This window comes from Podarcis tiliguerta (assembly GCF_965153285.1).
Source record: "Podarcis tiliguerta genome assembly, chromosome: Z".
Lineage (NCBI taxonomy): Eukaryota > Metazoa > Chordata > Lepidosauria > Squamata > Lacertidae > Podarcis > Podarcis tiliguerta.
This window is the reverse complement of record NC_139553.1, coordinates 48,423,218-48,441,612: the sequence shown is the minus strand read 5'-3', so window position 1 is coordinate 48,441,612 and position 18,395 is coordinate 48,423,218. Positions and strand designations below refer to the sequence as shown.

At 44.4% G+C, this 18,395-nt stretch overlaps 1 protein-coding gene across 1 annotated transcript in view; it reads left to right on the top strand.

Annotated features, from left to right (window-relative positions):
• The window catches only part of HS6ST2 (heparan sulfate 6-O-sulfotransferase 2), a 143,455-nt gene extending 127,475 nt beyond the window's left edge, over positions 1-15,980 (top strand). Inside the window, exon 2 of the mRNA XM_083422663.1 lies at positions 9,597-15,980. Within this exon, the coding sequence (XP_083278789.1) occupies positions 9,597-10,296 (700 nt within the window). The 3' untranslated portion in view covers positions 10,297-15,980. The remainder of the gene's footprint in view (positions 1-9,596) is intronic.
• The last annotated feature ends 2,415 nt before the right edge of the window (positions 15,981-18,395 follow it).

Genomic DNA, 18,395 nt, shown 5'->3' with positions numbered 1-18,395 from the left:
TAAGGAAATGAAGTCTCTGTTGGGCCTTCCTAACCACCTGGGCTGTATTGACCTTCCAAGTAAGGTCTTCACTAAGATGGACTCCCAGGAATTTAAAGGAAGAGACTCTCTCCACACAGCCCCTCCGATATACAACGGGGCTAGCTCCCCTCTCTTCCTCCGAAGGTCCAACACCATCTCCTTTGTCTTGCCAATGTTTAGGTGCAGATTGTTCTCTGAGCACCATGTGGATACCTTTTGAACCTCCCCCCTGTGCACAGATTCGTCTCCGCCTGTAATTAAACCCATTATGGTGGTGTCATCAGCAAACTTAATAATTGCAGTAGATGGGTCAGATGAAATGCAATCATATGTATACTGTGAACTGTGAAATAGAGAGTATCATAAAGGAAAGGACTACGCCAGCTGCAGAAGGTAACTATTTTGCACATATTCCATGGCTACAGAGTAGAAAACATCTCTCTGGCTTAGTGTGAGCTCCTTGTGGTTTTCAGCCCTCTCAAATCCAACTTGTAGTGCCGTGATCGAATGAAGGAAGAGTTAGATGCTCGTCTCAGCTGTGGAAGTGAGGTTTTGTCTTGTGGAAAAACCTGAGTTTTAAATATTCTAATTGTCTGCTATAAAACTCTGACTTCCTCCCTGAGGGAGATGAGTGACTTTAGATCATTAACACCGCAAGCCTCCTTGATGATTGCCATACTGTTTGCAAGTGACTTAATCAGGATGGGTTGTCTGACTGCCCCATTTTAATTTTATTGCCCTGATTAAGTTTCCTTAGCTGTTATGTGTTGCTTTTCCAATTCACTTAAACCAGAATCCCCCTGGAGCGCCTTGGTGGGCTCAGGCAGCACTTGGTATTTTCACTTGATGCCAACTCCCTGATCACAAACCCTGGCTGCATGGAATGAAATCCGTGGGAGCCTAAGTTAAAATTGCAGAGCTCCAGGGCTGCAAAATACTCCGTTGGTCTTTTGTCTTCCGGCTGCAAATGTATTGGTATTTGGCACACTAATCAAGCTTGCTAAATCATCTTCTGCAATAATGCCCCCAACATTTGTGAGTTTGTTGCTGTCTCCTTTCTTCTGAGTCACTTTTCTGGCATGGGAGGAACGCCATCAATGAAATCCTATGAAAGAGCAGAATGCAATATTATTTATTATTTATTATGTATTAAACTAGTTAGCCTCCCCCCCCTTTTTTTCTACAAAAGTAACTTCCAGCACCTGCCTTTACTGCACTCTTTTTGGCAATGGCTTAGAACATTTTTGCTTATGCAAAGCCTATCCAGACACATAGATGTTTATGTGTTTTAATTTACTGTTAATTCTAATTATTTTTATTTTTTTATTGTTTTTAAATGTTCTTTATTGATAACTTTTAATATTTTTTATAAATAACTGAGCAGTTTCACTACAAATAAGTGGTATATGAATTTTGTTAAAGAAATTAAATTAATGCTTTGTAAGGATAAAACTGGAGTATTGTGTGGAGCTCCCTCTGCACATATAACAAATCCCACAAAGGCTTTAACAGAGAACTTTGCATGTCAATCCCACCTACCAGCACCTGACCAAAGCCCCCTCCATTTACACCCACCTCCTCGCCATTCCCCCCAAGGCTCACCTCGAACCCTCCCACCCCTTTTGAAGGAGGAGATACTTCACAGAAGGCACTTCATACCTTTCCCAAGCATGCCTGCTGTTCCTCAAGCTGAAGTTGGCTGTGATGACATCTTGCATTTTTATGCTTATAGGAAGATAACAATTCTGCTCTAACAATGTTTTCCCATAGCAAGCAACACCCTCACAGAAGAGCTATTTAAACAACTGTCCCTGGTAGAAGCTCCTTGTAACTGAACCAACAGTGAAGCATTGTTGTTATTTATTACTATTACTACTACTATATTACTATTACTATTATTTCAGTGACTGACTTTTCTGCCAAAGGATTCTGGCTATGTCACAGGAACAGCGATGCAAATGCTTTCCATAGCATATCAGTCGCATTTTACAGATGACTAATTTTCCAAATGTCAGAGTTCTTCTCCTAGAGGAGCAAGCATTCCAACAGGCAAAATAGATTTGCCTCCTTAATATATAACTGTGCTGGCTTTCCACCTCCCTGCCTCTCCCAGTCACACACACATATATCCCAAATGAAATATTTTGTGTGCTATATTATTAATCAAGGAGGCATGAAGATTCTTAGGAGGGCAACTGGATTCTCGAAAATGAAAAGCGGCCACACTCCTCATTCTGTAAGCTGTTTACTGTGGGGTGGCAGATTTCACAGTCTTTTGCAGGGCACATTCCACCAAAGTATCTGATTGCAGCCTGAAACCAATTCTTGCAGTTGCTTTGAGATAGCATCAGCGTGCTCTGTAAAATATTTCTGTTTGGGTCACAAGGCTGTCCTGCATTCTGAAGTTACTCCAGCAACTCTCATCTAGTACTGTTGGGTGGTTGTAGGATGAGAAGGCTCAGTCCACCTGAGAGGGGTTTAATACAGCAGCTGCTGATGGTGGTGTGGAGTGGGGTGTTTTCTGCAGAAAGCTTTCTACCACTGTATTCTTCTCTGGTGAGAATTTTTCCTTTTTTTTAAAAAAAAAAGTATTTTGTTTAATAAAATGAATTCAGAGTCGTGGGAAGAGGCAGGCCAGGCGAGTGAAGGGTTGGGTGATTTCCCACCCTCTCTTGCACCACTGTCTCCCAAAACCAGGAGGGGAGTGAAGAGGTAAGAGCAGAGGCAGCTTTACCATAGGTGCAGTCTCTGGCTGCATGCGCACATCCATTCAGAGGGAGGTACATAAACTGGGGGGGGAGTGGTCCCCTGTTGCTGCAACTGCTCCATAGAGTGCAGACCTGGGAACAGCTGTCCAGATGCTAAATGGGTGTGCATTGGTATTTGGAGCCATAGAAACTACTGTTAATTGTCCTCTTTTGACAAGAAAGAGTTGGCTGTTAGTGGTGTGTGTTCCTTTGGCTGGGGAGCATCCCTGACACTATGTCCTTTTAAATGTGGGAGTAGGGAATCGTCGTTTAATTTTGTTTTTGATATTGTTATGTGCTTTGTGTTTCTGTTCTGTATTTTTTTGTTGTGACCTGCCTTGAGATCTTCAGGTGAAGGGCTGTATGATAGATAGGTGATAGATAGATAGATAGATAGATAGATATAGATAGATAGATAGATAGATGATAGATAGATATAGATAAAATTAAACGCTGTTCCATCCAACTTGGTTTTGACCACATTGAGTGGCAGCAGTTTTCCAGGCCAGGGTCTTTTCCCAGCCGTACCTAGAGATACCAGCAATTGAACCTGGGTCTTGTTGTTTTTTGCATGCAAAGCACATTTTCTACCCCTGAGCTACAAATACTCCCGAGGATGATGCCTTAAACTGAGTCCAGCCAGTGATCCAGCTATATCTGCATTGTCTCCACACTGACTGGTGGTGGTTCTCTGGATTGTCTTCCAGCTCTACCTAAAGGTGTCAGGAATTGAAACTGGGATCTTCTCTGTGCAAAACAGGTGCTTTATCAGTGATGTGCAAACTAATAACTAACTAAGGCCCTTCCTAATAACGTAACTAATTGGATACAATACTTGTCAAACTGGTCAGTTTCAAATTTGTAGTTAACCTTTATGTACAAGCTCACAGCTTTTCGGGTGTGCTGAAACTGAAACATGGTGTTCCCTCCATCCCTTTTAATAATTGAAAACAATGTAAGTGTATACTGTTGCATTGTCCTGTCTTTTTCAGTAAAAATCATTTCCAGCTTGGAATTTGCTTGAATATAACATTTGCACCACATCAGGCATGCTTTATCTTTTCCCTTCTTTGTAATCAAATGCTCCCCTTCTGCTGCCTTTGATTATTGGAAGACATTTTGAGAGATAAGGCACATTAGAAAACATTGCCTAATTGTTTTTTAAAACTCAAATGTTTTCTGGAAAATTCACCTTGCTCGCTCTGTGTCAAAAACTGTTTTTGAAAATGTCCACCACTTCCAGAGAGGGTTGCTATGCAGTGTGAAAAGAGCATGGAATAAACTCCCAAGGCCCAAAATCTTCCTGGCGGCATAGAATGGCTTTGGAGCACAGGCATAACCATTGAGATGAACCCAGTAGCACATCTAGTCCTTTAGCAGAAAGCACCTTTCCCATTCCCTGCTTTTTAACAGGACAGCAGGAGGGCTGAGGTTCAGGTTGTAACACAATACCTTAATTCACTGGATGCTAAGAGCAGCAAATGCTAATGACTCCTCAAAGGTACTTGGCATTTATGTTCACTAAAAACATTCACTCTCTCCTTAATGGGCCATGACTTCAAACTGGGACTTTTACAAGTCTCCTGTGCTACTCAGGATGGAGATGGGAGCCCACCTGATTATGCCTGCAAGGAAGTGCTGCTGCTGCTGCTGCTTTCCCCTTGAGTCCATATGCTTGACCTTGAAAACAGGAATCGATGAGTGTGCAAAGAAATGCATTGTGTCACTGTGCATTTCCACTGGGTATAGGAAGATACAGAGTTGTGCCATCATGTATTAATTATGAAAGGCAGAAAATGAGCTGTGGCAAGAGGTTGCTTTTTTCTGTTTGCTGCAAGTAACTCTTCTGCAGAGTTATGCAGCCAGTTCCTCCCATTTAATTTTGATATATGTGCCAGATTGGAAGCACAGCTTTAGTGAGTCGTAGGTTGTCTTTAAATATTACTAGCCTCCTTGAATCCCAGCTTGGGAGAAAGACAGGATATAAATGCATTAAACAAACAGACAAGAGAACTTAAACCAGAAAGACCAAGAGACAGAGGAAGCCTGTTGATTTGCTTTCTTACACTTGTAAATCAGGTGTGGAGAACCTTTAGCCCTCCGGAAATTCCTGGACTCCCATTTCCCATCATCCCTGGCCACTGGCCATGCTTGCAAAGGTTTGTGGGGGTTGTAGTTCAGCTGCATCTGGTGCCACTCCTGCACTAAATAAACACACAGAGAGCTGTAAATGCAACACATCACAAATGATCCTGACATTCCCTTCAGCAAAGAGTTAGCATGCTCGTCTCACGGTGCACAGCAGCTGTTCCTCATGTACCAAAAAAATAAATAAAAAAAATCCACCTCAACAGCTCAAGGGCCCCCAGTGTTCATTTGCTCCTTAGAGATAGTATCCTGGTCCTCAAATTAAACCTTTCCTTTGTTGTTCTATCTTGTCTGCTTGGCTCGTAACACTGGCATTCGTTAACTTGGAAAAATCCATCTGTATACTTTCCTTAAAAGCCATTTCTACACCAGAGATTTCCATGCCTTTCCTAAGGGGGCCTTTGGCTGGGAGAGAAGCAATTTCTACTGGAGAGTCTCTGCTCCTTTTCATAGAATCATAGAATCATAGAGTTGGAAGAGACCACAAGGGCCATCGAGTCCAACCCCCTGCCAAGCAGGAAACACTATCAGAGCACTCCTGACATATGGTTGTCAAGCCTCTGCGTAAATTTTACCATCAAGAAAGATGCATTAGTGGGCGGTAGGTATAAAAAGGTTGACTACCCATGATCTAACCCCTGAATCAACCTTCTGCCATCGCAGACAACCCCCAGGCTGTAGAGTGAAAAGGTTAAAAGAATTTGAGAGCTATGATGAGATGCACGCTGAATGCATTGATCCTGCCAAAGGATTTGTTTCCCTTTCTGTATTAACCGCTTATTGATTGCCACAATGACCTTTGTCTTTGTGATTTTTTGTTGGCCTCTTTCCTACCACAGAGTCTTGGTTGGGTCTTCTTTGCGCAGACCCGGCTCTCCTACCCAAACACAGAGAGAAGGCAGCAGCTCAGGGGTAAAGCACCTGCTTCGCATGCAGAATTTCACAAGTTCAATCTCTGGCATCTCTGGGTAGGCTGGAAAGACAGCTTGAAACCCCAGGGAGCCACTGCCAGTCTGTGTAGGCAATGCTAACATCAGTGGGCAGCTTCCTGTACTACACCAAGTGAGACCACTGGTCCATCTCTCCCTTTATTGTCTACACCAGGGATAGGGAGCCTGTGGCCCACCAGATGTTGGACTGCAGCTCCCATAATCCTCAGCCACAGGTCCCCATACCTGGTCTACACTGACTGGCAGCAGCTCCCAAGGGTTTCGGACAGCAGTTTTCCCCCAGCTGTCTTTGGAGACACCAGGAGTTGAATCTGGGGCTCCTACACATAACACTTGTGCTCTGTCACTGTGCTATGTCCTTTCTTCCATGCTCACGGGGGAAAGAAAATGGCGGCTGCGTCCGTGCGATGAGGAGCTCTGACCACACAATAGAATTGTTGCTGTAAGAGCCAGCAGCTGGAGCACTTGGAGTTTTGAATGCAGGAAAGACTGTTTGTGGCCTGTGGGGTGTTTTCTTACCCGCACAGTAATGCCTGGGAAGGCGGTGAGGGAAAACTGAAAGAGGGACACTGGTGAAGCCACCCAGCAGACCTCAAGGCTGAGCTGGGTGTTACCAACATGGCTACACAGGGAACATCTGGAAAAAGAAATGTATGAAACAGGACGTTGAAGTGTTCTGTGTTGTTTTCGCAAGATGGTGTCGGGAATACATGGGGAGGAGACATGGCGAGGCCGTTGCTTGTGTGCCTCTTGAGGTGCTGATGGGAGTTGTTGTCCAAAACATCAGGAGGACGCCATGTTGGCTGAGCCTGGCCTAATCCAACTGCTGTGAGGATAAATTGAGAGAGTCCCATGTGGGCTGCCCTTAGCTCTTTGGAGGGAAGTTCAAATAAGTGAATTTCTTTGACTCATACCCAGTGGGAGGTTAAAATACGTAGGGGTTTGCCTCATACGCTTTCGAACCTCATGTGCTGGCTTTCTGCCTTGGTTAGCTAGCTGTCTGCCAGCCGCTTCTCAGGAATGTAACTTGCCCCTTTTCTATGCATTTTCTCCTGTATTTCTGAAATACCTTCGACAGCTGCCTCTCCTTCTGATCTGCTTCTTCTGTTAAAGCTCATCCAAGCTCGGTTTTCTGTGGAACAGTGACATCTTGAGGTGTGTCCAAGCATTGGAGAAATGGGTGGGAAAGGCTAGAAATATTAAACGTGATTATTTGCCATTTTACTATGGTGGTCTCTAGGGCTTGCTCAGCTGTGATATCAGAGCTCATAGAATTATGCCCCTTCCCTTAGGAGACCCTGGGTTTATTGCTTGTGCTGAATTAACAATTGGTCAAGGATGGGAAAATCTCTGGTTCTCCAGATGCTTCTGAACTGCAGCTCCCATCATCCCATGCCATTGGCCATGCTGCCTAGGGCTGATGGGAGCTGGAGTTCAACCATGCCGGGCAGGTCAAAGGTTAGTAGAGTGTGGGCACAGTGGAGTTGTGCCAAAGCCTTTGTGGAAAGTGGGCTTTGAGGAAGGAATTTGAGAATTAACAATGTGCAGGTGTTTTGGAAGGCTGTAGTCAGGGAGCTGCCTTTGGCTCAGGGGCGAGAGGGGGAAGGGCAGATGGATTACAGAGAGCCCCAAGAGATCGTGGGAAGCAGCACTTCCTCAGCGGAGGATGCAAGGCGGTGCCAGGACACCTTGCCTGAGCAAAGCGGGGAGGAGGGAGGTGCCCCGTTATCCAAGCCTTCCTTGCGCAGTAGGCTTTCATCCAGAGAGGGGAGGCGCAGGCTGGGGGTCAAGAGACTACTCTGCTGGGGAAGATTTAAGGACCGCCCACTCTCAGATCCTGCCAGTGAATGAGCAAGACATGGAATAGAGGCGCTCTGTATTCTAAAGGGTTTTTTTAGCACCAATAAGAAAGCTTTAGAACAGACTAGGGAGGCATATTGCCTGATTGCTCTCGAGCAACCACCTCTAACAGCTGTCAACAATACTATGAATGTCAGGTCAAAGCTGCTGGAGTCAGCTGCTGCTGCAGAACATGGTGGCGGGGGGGGGGCAAACTACCACCAGCATATAACACCTTGCCTCTGGAATTTGTGCTGCCTGTCCATTTGAGACATTGGGCCAAGTTCAAGGTGTTGGTACTAACATAAGCCCCTTGGCCTTATCTCTCCTACGTCCTGTCCGCAGGAGAACCTGCCCTGCAAGTTCTTAAGGTCTCAGAGGCTCACTCTGCAGTAACTCAGGGCAGGGCCTTTAGCGTGGCTGCACCTGTTCTGTGGAATAGCGTTCTTGAGTAGAGCTGAGGAAGCTATTAGCAGTGAATCTGAAACTCAAGCCTCTCCCTACAAAAATCCTGCAGTTTCTCAGAAACCAGTTTTCCCACCCCAGGGTGGGTGCAGCCAGGTGCTGACCACAAGGGTCTTGCCATATTATTCCCAGCTCTGCTCTTTGCCTGCCCAGCACTGTTCAAAGCAACAGCTGTTCCTCTCCCGCAGTTCTCCTTGACAACTGAATACATATGTTTGCAGCCTGCATAGCTGGTCTCTGGAGCAGCAATCCAGACCTACTTCGGTGCAAGTTCTGCAAGGCAAGTGACTCACCCTTCGCAAGCAGGCTGGGAAGTGGGGGGTGGGGTGGGGTTAGAATCTGTGCAATTGCTGCAGGGCTGTTGATTTTTTGTTTGTTTGTTTTTTTTACACAAACTTTGGACTAAACATCATGAAGATTCCGCCTTCAAAACTTGATTTGTGTTTGCTGTGCTGCCTGTAGAACTGTTCTCTTCTGTTCCATTTCGTTTCTTCTTGGGGGTTTTGGGGGTTTTTAAGTGTGTCACTAAAAGATGCATATTTGATGGGGAGGGGAGCCTGTGCTGCTCCTTGAGGCATGTGATACATTATTATTCATGGCACACACAAGTACCGTTCTCCACCACATGCGTATGGTGCAGGGATGATGGGCCTCAGGTCAGGGGTCCAGATTAGACCCTCCAGAATTCTCTTTAGGGTGTCTTTAAGGTACCACAAAACTCTCTTTTTTTGCCTTTCCCTCTTTTCAGACCTCTTCCTCTGGACCCTGTTGTCAGGAGTTGGAGTCAGGTGGAGGTCAGCAATAAAACAATAAATGTCAGGCTTCAGGGAATTCGCTTCCTGTGTCAGTGAAGTGAACTCTTTATCCAAGGGAACAGAATCGTAACTCTTCCCTGTAGGTCTTGCCCCAATGAAGGTCCCTGCCTTTCCACTGCTCTGTCAGCCTCTGCACGTTTGGGGGGAGGGGAGCTGGCCGTAGCAGGAGGAGGAGACTCACTGAATTCTTCAGCAGCCTGCCTCCTCTCTGTCTCCTGGCCCTCCTCCTCTCTTGCCTATGATTCTGCACTGCTCTCTGCTGCAGCTGCTTCCTGCTCACTAAACCCTGTTGCCTCTTCAGCTTCTGACACCTCCTCCTCCCAGTCTGGTCCCTCTTCTCGCTCTGACCATGCATCGTCGACCCACCACCAGTCCCCTGGCTCTGATCCTTCTTCCCCTGGAGGTTCCCTTGGGGGTTTCCCAGCTGGTGCCTCCCACCACTCCTCTGCATCCAACCAGTTCCTCCAGCACCTCGGATTTGGCAGATGGTAGACCAGGATTACCTTTTCAACAAAGGAACCAAAGAGAAAAAAAAGCTCTTGTTCTTGTAGTCGGATAAAGTGCCATACACTAATATGATTGTAAAATCTCTCTTTGCCTTCCCTCTTCAGAAACTTCTACTACATCACGATCCTCCGGGACCCGGTGTCTCGGTACTTGAGTGAATGGAGGCATGTCCAAAGAGGAGCAACCTGGAAAGCATCATTGCATGTCTGCGACGGGAGATCACCAACTTCCGAAGAGCTGCCCAGCTGTTACTCGGGGGATGACTGGTCTGGCTGCTCCTTGCAGGAGTTCATGGACTGCCCATACAATCTCGCCAACAACCGCCAGGTCCGCATGCTGGCTGACCTCAGCCTGGTGGGATGCTACAATTTGTCCGTCATGCCAGAAGAGCAGCGGAACAAGGTTCTTCTGGACAGTGCTAAGGAGAACCTGAAGCGGATGGCTTTCTTTGGCCTGACGGAGTTTCAGAGGAAGACTCAGTACCTCTTTGAGAAGACGTTTAACATGGTCTTCATCTCCCCGTTCACGCAGTACAATAGCACACGAGCCTCCAGTGTGGACATTGACGAAGAGACCCAGAAGCACATAGAGGCTCTCAATTTTTTAGACATGGAGCTGTATGAATATGCAAAAGATCTTTTCCTGCAACGTTATCAGTATATGAGGCAGAAGGAGCACCAGGAGGCGAGGCGGAAGCGCCAGGAGCAACGGAAGATCTGGAGAGCTAAGCAGGTCCACAGCAAGGAGCAGAGCAGCACAAATGCAACAACTGACTACATCGGGAGTGTGGAGCAGTGGCGATAATAACAGGGGGCGAGGTGTGTTTTTAGGGAGATCCAGATTTGAAAAGCCAGGGCAGGGTTGCAAAATAGAGAGGAAGGACGAAGCAGCCAAGCAAATTCGTGCTCCTTTGAGGGCGGGGAACGGATACAAGGCTTCTGGCCTGTGGCCTTTGCCAATGCTTTGTGCATTAAATGTCATGCCCAGTGTGGGTTAACCTCACCTCTATGTGTCTCAGATCTGTCCCTTTCTAAAAACAACAAACCATGCTGGCCTGTTTAAGCAGCAATTTTTCGGAAATGATTGCTTGGGCAAAACCAAACATAAAAACTGATTGACATAGTTAAAGCTGAAAAAGTTGGGGAACTTTTTATTTTATTTTATTTTTTGAGGTGGGGAAAGTATGCTTTTGATGGGCAGGGCATGAGCTGTGGGTTGCCCATCCACCCATTTTGTCTTGCAGGGCTGGGGATTCTGTGGCCTTACAGATAGTCAAGACTACAATTCCCAACATCCTTGACCCATTGGGCCGTGAAAGCTGGTGGGAGTTGGAGTGCAAAGAGAGATGGAGCATGGCAGATGTTCCCTGATCTGTAGCCTTCCGGGGAAATCCCCAACACTGTTCTTTTCAGGCCAACTCAGCCCCTTATCTCCAGGATGAAAGCTTTTTCAGCTTGGCATTAGCCATCAGAGTGACGGTCTGTTCCGTTTGGTAGCAGAAGTTTTAATAAGGACTGCGGTGGCCATAGTGAGCCCCACTGAATACTGTCGTTTGGGGGCCACATTTCTGCTCCACGTCATAAGATCTCATCATATGAGGTTGGACAGAAGAACATTGAGGTCCTTTCCAACTCTACAGTTCTATGATTCTTTGTTATACAAGGTCTGTGGAGCCAGCCTCCAAAGGTAGTTTGGGATGTTTGGGGCAAATAAAACACCCATTTCCCAGAGTTTGGGAGTTCAAGGCATGATAGTCACAATTGTGCTTTGCTAGGTGGCTTCCACATGGGAAACACACAACCAGAATGAAGCATCCCATTGGAATATCTCTCACCCACCCTCCATTATTTTATTTTATTTCATGAATGTATTTTCATAGGCCAACTGCTTTTAGCACATACCAAATATGAATTCTGATTAACGGGGTGTCTGAAGAAGAAAATACATTGGCTTTTTAACAAAGAATAGAAGGGTTTTGTCTATAATTATTTATAACTCATTTTTAAAAATCTTCCTACTGCTGTTAATGAATTTTAAGCTTGTTTCATGTTCAATTGGAGTTGATAATATTCTCTCAATGATCTGGAGGACATTTAGACTAGCTTAATACAACAACAGAAAAATACTGTTACAGAATTACTTTGTGCAATTGAATTGGAATCCATTTTGAAGATGTGGGGATGGGGAGAGAGGCAACTCTTGTATTCCTGTCCAGTTTCAACAACTCTCCTTTCACATATTTATCTAGCAGGATTTGATCATTTTGTATATTGCTGCCCAGAACGTTTTCGATCGAAGCTGTATTTTTTAAAAGAATCTATTAGCAATGGGAGGGGATATGCCTAGACTGGTGGTTTGCTTTTGATCCGCTCTCTCTAGTATGATGCAGAATTTGAGCTCTCCTTTTTGTAATATTTGTGAGCCCATCAAGGAGTCCTAGGGGGTCTCCCATCCAGACACATGCTAGACCCAGACCTGCTTAGCTCCAGCCTCGGGTGCCTTCAGACTGTGACTTAGGGCCTCGTGGTCCTTCTGAGGCGCACAGAGTTGAGAAAGGGAGAGAGGGCTGAGCCACAGACTTTGAAGTAGCCATATTTCTTACATTTGGTGCCAGCTCAACACCAGAATTACTCTTCTGCCGCCAGAAAGTCACGTGCAGAAGACAGCCTGAGTATGGATCTTCTTTGCTGGTTTGCGAACAAGTGCTTAAAGGTATCTAAAGCAGGTAATAAGCATATGAAATTGCCTTATACTGAGTCTGATTATTCGTTCATCTAGCCCAGTTTTCTGCTCTGATGGATTGTGGCTTCCCACAGAATCTGGCTGGCCACTATGTGAACAGGATGCTAGACTAAAAGTGTCGTTTGTCTGATCTAGCAGGGCTTTTCTCGTGTTCTCTTGGGGTCTTTCCCAGCCCTACTGCTTGAGATAGGTGGTGGTTTTTAATGGTGATGGAACCTGTTACCTTTTGCTCTTCCTCTGTGTGGAGAAGGGCTGTATCTCAGTGGTGGAGCACATTCTCTACATGCCAAAGACCTTTGAACATAGGGAGGTCAAAGGGATTAATCTTTGATGCTTTGAAGAAAACTAGGCAGTTTTCGCACATGGTGAGTGACTTGAAGCAAAGGACCTCCATCGTGCCCAAACACCACAGAATAGTCCTGTGAGTTAGTCCTCAGGGCATTAGGTCAGCTAAACCTCCCCTTTTTAAATTACTTTTGAGACTGTGATGAATTACGACTGAAGGGATCTGTGTGCCCCCTGAAACTTTCACACTGAATGCAAACCGATTGCTATCATAAGAAGAGGCAATTATTAACGATTAACAGAGTGGAAACGAAACAAAAAGCATGTTTTAATTGTCTGCAACGAAGAAAGATTATAAATAAATAAGGGTGCTCTGCTTGTTAAGAATTTTGATTTTACATTGTTTTTAACTCTCCATCCCTTTTGAGGAAGTGCTAGCCACAAAAGTGAAACCAAGCTCTCCAACTGTGTGTAAGAATGTACTTAGTTAAGGAGACAGACACAATTTTTTAAGGCAGTCTGTTAAGGTGGAGAGTGAGTTCTTAATTAGACCAATGGCACTCAGTATGGAGAAAATACTGTTGAACACCCCATTGACTGTTGGTATCATGCAGCAATTATTGGATGAGCAATCAAAAGAGCTCAGAACTGAGATAAATAAAATGGTGAATGAAAATGTTTCAGAGAAAGGTCAGATTAAAGGAGACATGGAACTTTTGGGAAATAATACTGATAAAAATCTGCCAGAACATGAAAGTGGAATGGTGAAGTGAGAAGCAGCAGATGGTGAAATGGGCCTTCAAACAGGCGCCTGGAGGAGTGAAACAGTCAAGCAATGGAGTTGTGATTCTGGAATGAAACCATTGGCGGAGAGATTAAGAAACATTCTGAGATGGCAGAGATAAGAGTCTACAATTTGAAATGAATTCAAAGGGGGAAACTATCAAGCTTCTGGTGATGCACTTGGAAAAAGAATGGAAGAAGTGGAAATGTTTTACATTAGTAGGATGCCTCGAAATGAAAGAAGTTCTTCTTTTTCTCCTGCTAAACTAGGATGGAAAATTAATGAATTAATGAATATTAATGAAATTAATATTAATGAATATACAATAAATAACTATGGATTGATATTTTAGTATACGATCACAACGGAGAGATTCCTTTATGAATAGAGATTAACGATTTATTGTTTTTTAACTGTGGAAGGGTTGCTGGAATTCCTTGGAGATAAATTCATCATACCGGATTGAAGTCTTGATTTTCAGTGATAATAACAATGGGAGAGCCCCCTTTAGACTTTGTGTGGAAGGGGAAATGATTGAAGGTCTGGGGTTGAAGATTGGGAAAACACCATCTAACAGAACAAGGAGCGGCTGGATATTATCATGGAATACAGCTAGATACCATCCTGAACACTCAGGATATTTTAAACAATATTTATATATATAATTGACAGGCAAAGAATAAGAAGTTTTCTTTATTTCTTTTCTCTTTTCTCTCTTTTCATCTTTTTATTATCTTTATCTTCCTCTCTTCTTTTTCTTTTATCTACTTTGTTTTTCTTTATGTTTTGTTCTGTCCTTTGATGTCCTCTACTCTGGGTTAATGAGGGTGGTGGCTGACTGGCGGAGGACCCTCCGTGAGAGGCAGGGAAGGGAAGGTCTCTCAGAGAGAGAAAAAGAAGCTCCCAGGTGAAAGCTAGGAGGGTCTGCCCCCTTTTGTTTGAGGATCTACTTTTGTATTCTCCCCCTCCCCTTTCTCTTCTCCTTTCCTTTTTTCTTTCGTCATTGTTTTTATTTGGATTTGGGTTTTTTCTTTATTGTATTGTAAGATTAAAAGTTTTAATTTTAAAAAATATGCAAAAAAGAAATTCCAGGGAAGTTGCTGCCATTCATTGTGGACAATACTGCCCTCTGACTCAGAATAAGGCAACTTCCTATGTGCCACTGAGCTCGCCTGCCTCTTCCTCACCACTTCCAAATTAGATACTAATGTGTTACAACTAGGTCTGGGATCCCTGAGTTGGAGGATGATCAGGTTTGTTTAACGTGACAAGTCTGCATGTTCCTGCACCTACAAAACTTGGGACCATTGTCAGATACGCTTCTGCCTACCACTTACATGTGAAGTTTCTCCTAGTGAGCAATGTTTTCCAAGGGACTATAGATGACCGTAGGTCTCTAAGCCAGCCACTGTTTGCATCTTGTAAGACATTTGCATCTTAAGAGTGGGCCACTGATTGCATTTAAAAACAGCCACCATAAGTTTCCCAAATGTCTACCAGCACCCATCTAACTCTGGCTGACTGGGGCTGGTGAGAGTTGTCAGCCAAAACCTCTGGACCGCACAGGGTTGGCAAAGACTGGGCTAGAACTTTAGGATTGTTAGGAGAAGATACAATTTAGTTGCATTTTCTCTGTTGCTGGGGGACCAGCTGGGAGGCAAGGAACTGGACAATTTAACATGCTTGGACAAGGCAAATCTCTATGCAAAAATTTTGTGAATATGATGGTGATAAAAGAACAGGCTCTTCTACTTGATAGTCTAATGAGAACTGATGTTAATTTTGGTCTATGCACTCAGTAGCTGATTTTTCTTTTAATGCCCTGGGTTTACTTAGCTTAACCTTCCATCTGATCTGCAGGGCTGGAGGCACCTGGGGATGATGTTTCCTTATTTCATGCATACTAAATCTTAACTGGGCTCCTTTTGCACTATATGCCATTTATATGTGAGATTAATCAAGTAAGGCTGGGGGCTCAGCCTATATGAGAGGCTTCACCAAAATAGACATTGCAACAACAATGCTACCCACGTCTTCCTGCTTCACAGAGCAGCCCTAACCATGTCTGCTCAGAATTAATTCGCGAGTTAATGGAGTTTAATGGAGCCCACACCCAAGACGTGGCTGTAGGGTTAAAGCCTACCTTATCCAAAGTTTATTGCATCAGGCAATCTTTCAGAGGCCTAGTGGGTTTGCTAAACTTCAAAAATTTAAGAGTGGGGAGGGGAAAGCCAGCACCGGCAAAATGCAAAGAATGAGTGTTTAAAATGCCAGCCTGGCATTTCCAGTGGAATTCCTTGGTTTTCACAGGGAGGGACAATGCGCTCTTGAAACCAGAGGAGGCTGCCTGTGCTGGGTGTTGGTTTGAAGCACCCTGCCTGATGTAAGAGATGCAACCTCGTTTTTATGCTGTGCTCTGCATGGTTTACAAAATAATAAAACACTAAACCCTTTCCTTTACTTTGTGTATACTGTTTGTTGTATATAAGGGATGTGTGCATATAAGGATTCAATTTTGTCATAACCACGCGGATTCAGTTGCTTTCCACTATAGGCAGCTCTCTTGCTGTGTAGTTTTATGATGACAAAAAAGGGGGTATGGGAAGGAAAGGAGTTCCATTGACTTTGATTGTGTAATTTAACAATAGAGTTGATAAAATAAACATTAATTGCAGTCTTTTGTTGTGGGTTGATTATTGAAACGACTCCGTCTGGCTCTGGGGTTGTGTTCCGAATCCGCTTTTCTAATCTCACAGCCTTCTTTCAAGGAGGTTCATGTTCTTTTCTGTGCTCAAAAGAATCAAAAGGAGTTTTGCTCTGAACTAACAAATGGAAACCCACCAAAGGGGCGGGGGGGGGGGGGAGAATGATGGCATGCAACACAGGAAACTGCCATATAGCAAGTCAGACCATGGCTTAGCTCAGTCCTGTCTAAAGCAGGGTTGGGAATTGTTTGTGACTCCCCAATGTTGCCAGAGTCCAAATATGGCCTCCACATTGCTCAGAGGACACTGCTTCCCATCTCTGGATGCAAATTTAACACCTTTGCAAGGAGCCCCACCTGGAGACACTGTCCTATTCCACTTTTTGGTGTGCCTCCATCTATAATCCAAAGTCTGGGGAAACTGTATGAGGGCACTCCTGACAAATTCCTGACTTTAGGAAGTGGACCAAGCAAGGGTGGCATTAGAACAGTGTTGTTCAACCACTGTTCCACGGCACACTAGTGTGTTGCCTGGTGTGCCATGGGAAAAATTGAAAAATTTGAAAGATTTAAAAATATATATATCAAATTTTCGCCCACTAGGCAGGTGTCAGACTGTGTCCTGGGTATGGGGTGGGTGGGTTTTTTGACCCCACCCTCGGCCAGCAGGGGCGCCGATTGGCGCTCCTCAGGGGGACACCCTCCACTTTTCTGATGTCCGGGCTGTGATTGGTCCAGACTCCAGCCTGGACCTATCACAGTAGGACATCATCTTCCGACTTCCTTCCCGCCCGAGCACAGTGTGTGCAGCAGCGGAGAGAAGAAGACGCCGCGACTCGAGTCACCAGGAGGACCGGAGAAGTTGTCATTTTATTTCTCTTCAGTCTCCACTGAATGCCTTGACTGGGTTAGGGACCCTTCTAGCTCAGCATCAGTTGGTGGAAAGGACATGACTTTACAGGAGCAGGAGGAACTAACTGAACTGAGACAAAATCGTGATTTCAAGCTAAGATTTGCTGATCTACCTTTGGACAGTTTTTGGTTGGATACTGCCAAGGAGTTTCCCCTTCTGGCAAACAAAGCTATTTTGACATTGCTCCCATTTTCCACTACGTATCTGTGTGAGATGAGCTTTTCAAGCATGATTGCTGTAAAAACTAAATACAGAGAGAGACTGAGAGCTGTTGACGAAGAGCTACGTGTGTGTCTTTCTTCGATTCCAGCCAGAATATCAGCTTTGTGTTCAGCCAAACAGGCCCAGGTTGCGCACTGAATAAAGTATTTTATAATTTTTCATATTTCTGTTTACTTACTATTTCATAATAAAGTAATTATAAAATACTTTCTTTGTGTTTATTTGATTCCTATTCAAGAGAATTACTTTATATATAGTCAATATAGGTACAGAGTTAATTTTTTTAACATTTTCTAATGGTGGTGTGCCTCATGATTTTTTTTCATGAAACAAGTGTGCCTTTGCCCAAAAAAGGTTGAAAAACACTGCATTAGAAGATGGCTCAGCAGCGTGCCATGCTTAATTCCACCCCCACCCCCCTGCTTGCATGGCAGTTTGATACCCAGTAAACAACAGTGCTAATGAGGTCCCAGCCTCCTGACACCTTACTTTTCACAGAGGTTAGACATTGCTTGCTTGATTGCTTGCTTGTTTACGTAGGCCTCTTCCATACTGCTCCTGAAAATCCACATTTTCCAAATCCATTTTGTGCATTGTAGCCTTCTGTGGTTCCATACCAATGGGGGTTGTTTGCTGTTCTTGCATTCTGTTGTGCAAGGGCCATAGGTTCTGCCTATTTCAGATCCTGAGTCATGTTGCTCTTTGGAGGAAAACAACACCCATGGACCCTTCCCAAACAGCCCATGAAACCCAATGATCTTTCTATTACTATTTCTGGCAGAAATGAGAACATGTGCACTCTGTTTGTAGGAGACAGACTGAGGAGTAAATCTGTAGATTAAGATTTAAACTACCTATCCCACATGTGTGGGAGAATTACAAAAGAAAACAGGTTGTGAAAACAGGCTTTTTAGAAGAGTAAAACACTTGATGTTTTGTAGCTTACTAAAGCTTAGGAACAAGGTAATTACACCTTTTTATCCCTTTATTTGCAGCCTGCTGACCTCCCCCTCTTCACCCCCATTGAAGAGAATAAACCATGCATTTTTAGTAAGATAAACAAAAAAAGTTTACTTACATTTCAATGCAGACAGCAAATACAATGCAGGTAAAATAACTTATCAGGAACAAAATGCAAGGGTTGGATTGCAAAATAGGTTTTGTGTGTCTGGAGCCCCTAGACACATATCTGATCAGTTTGGAAGCATAGTGGCGATAGTTTCCTCAGAGGCTGGAGGAAGTATAAAAAAAAT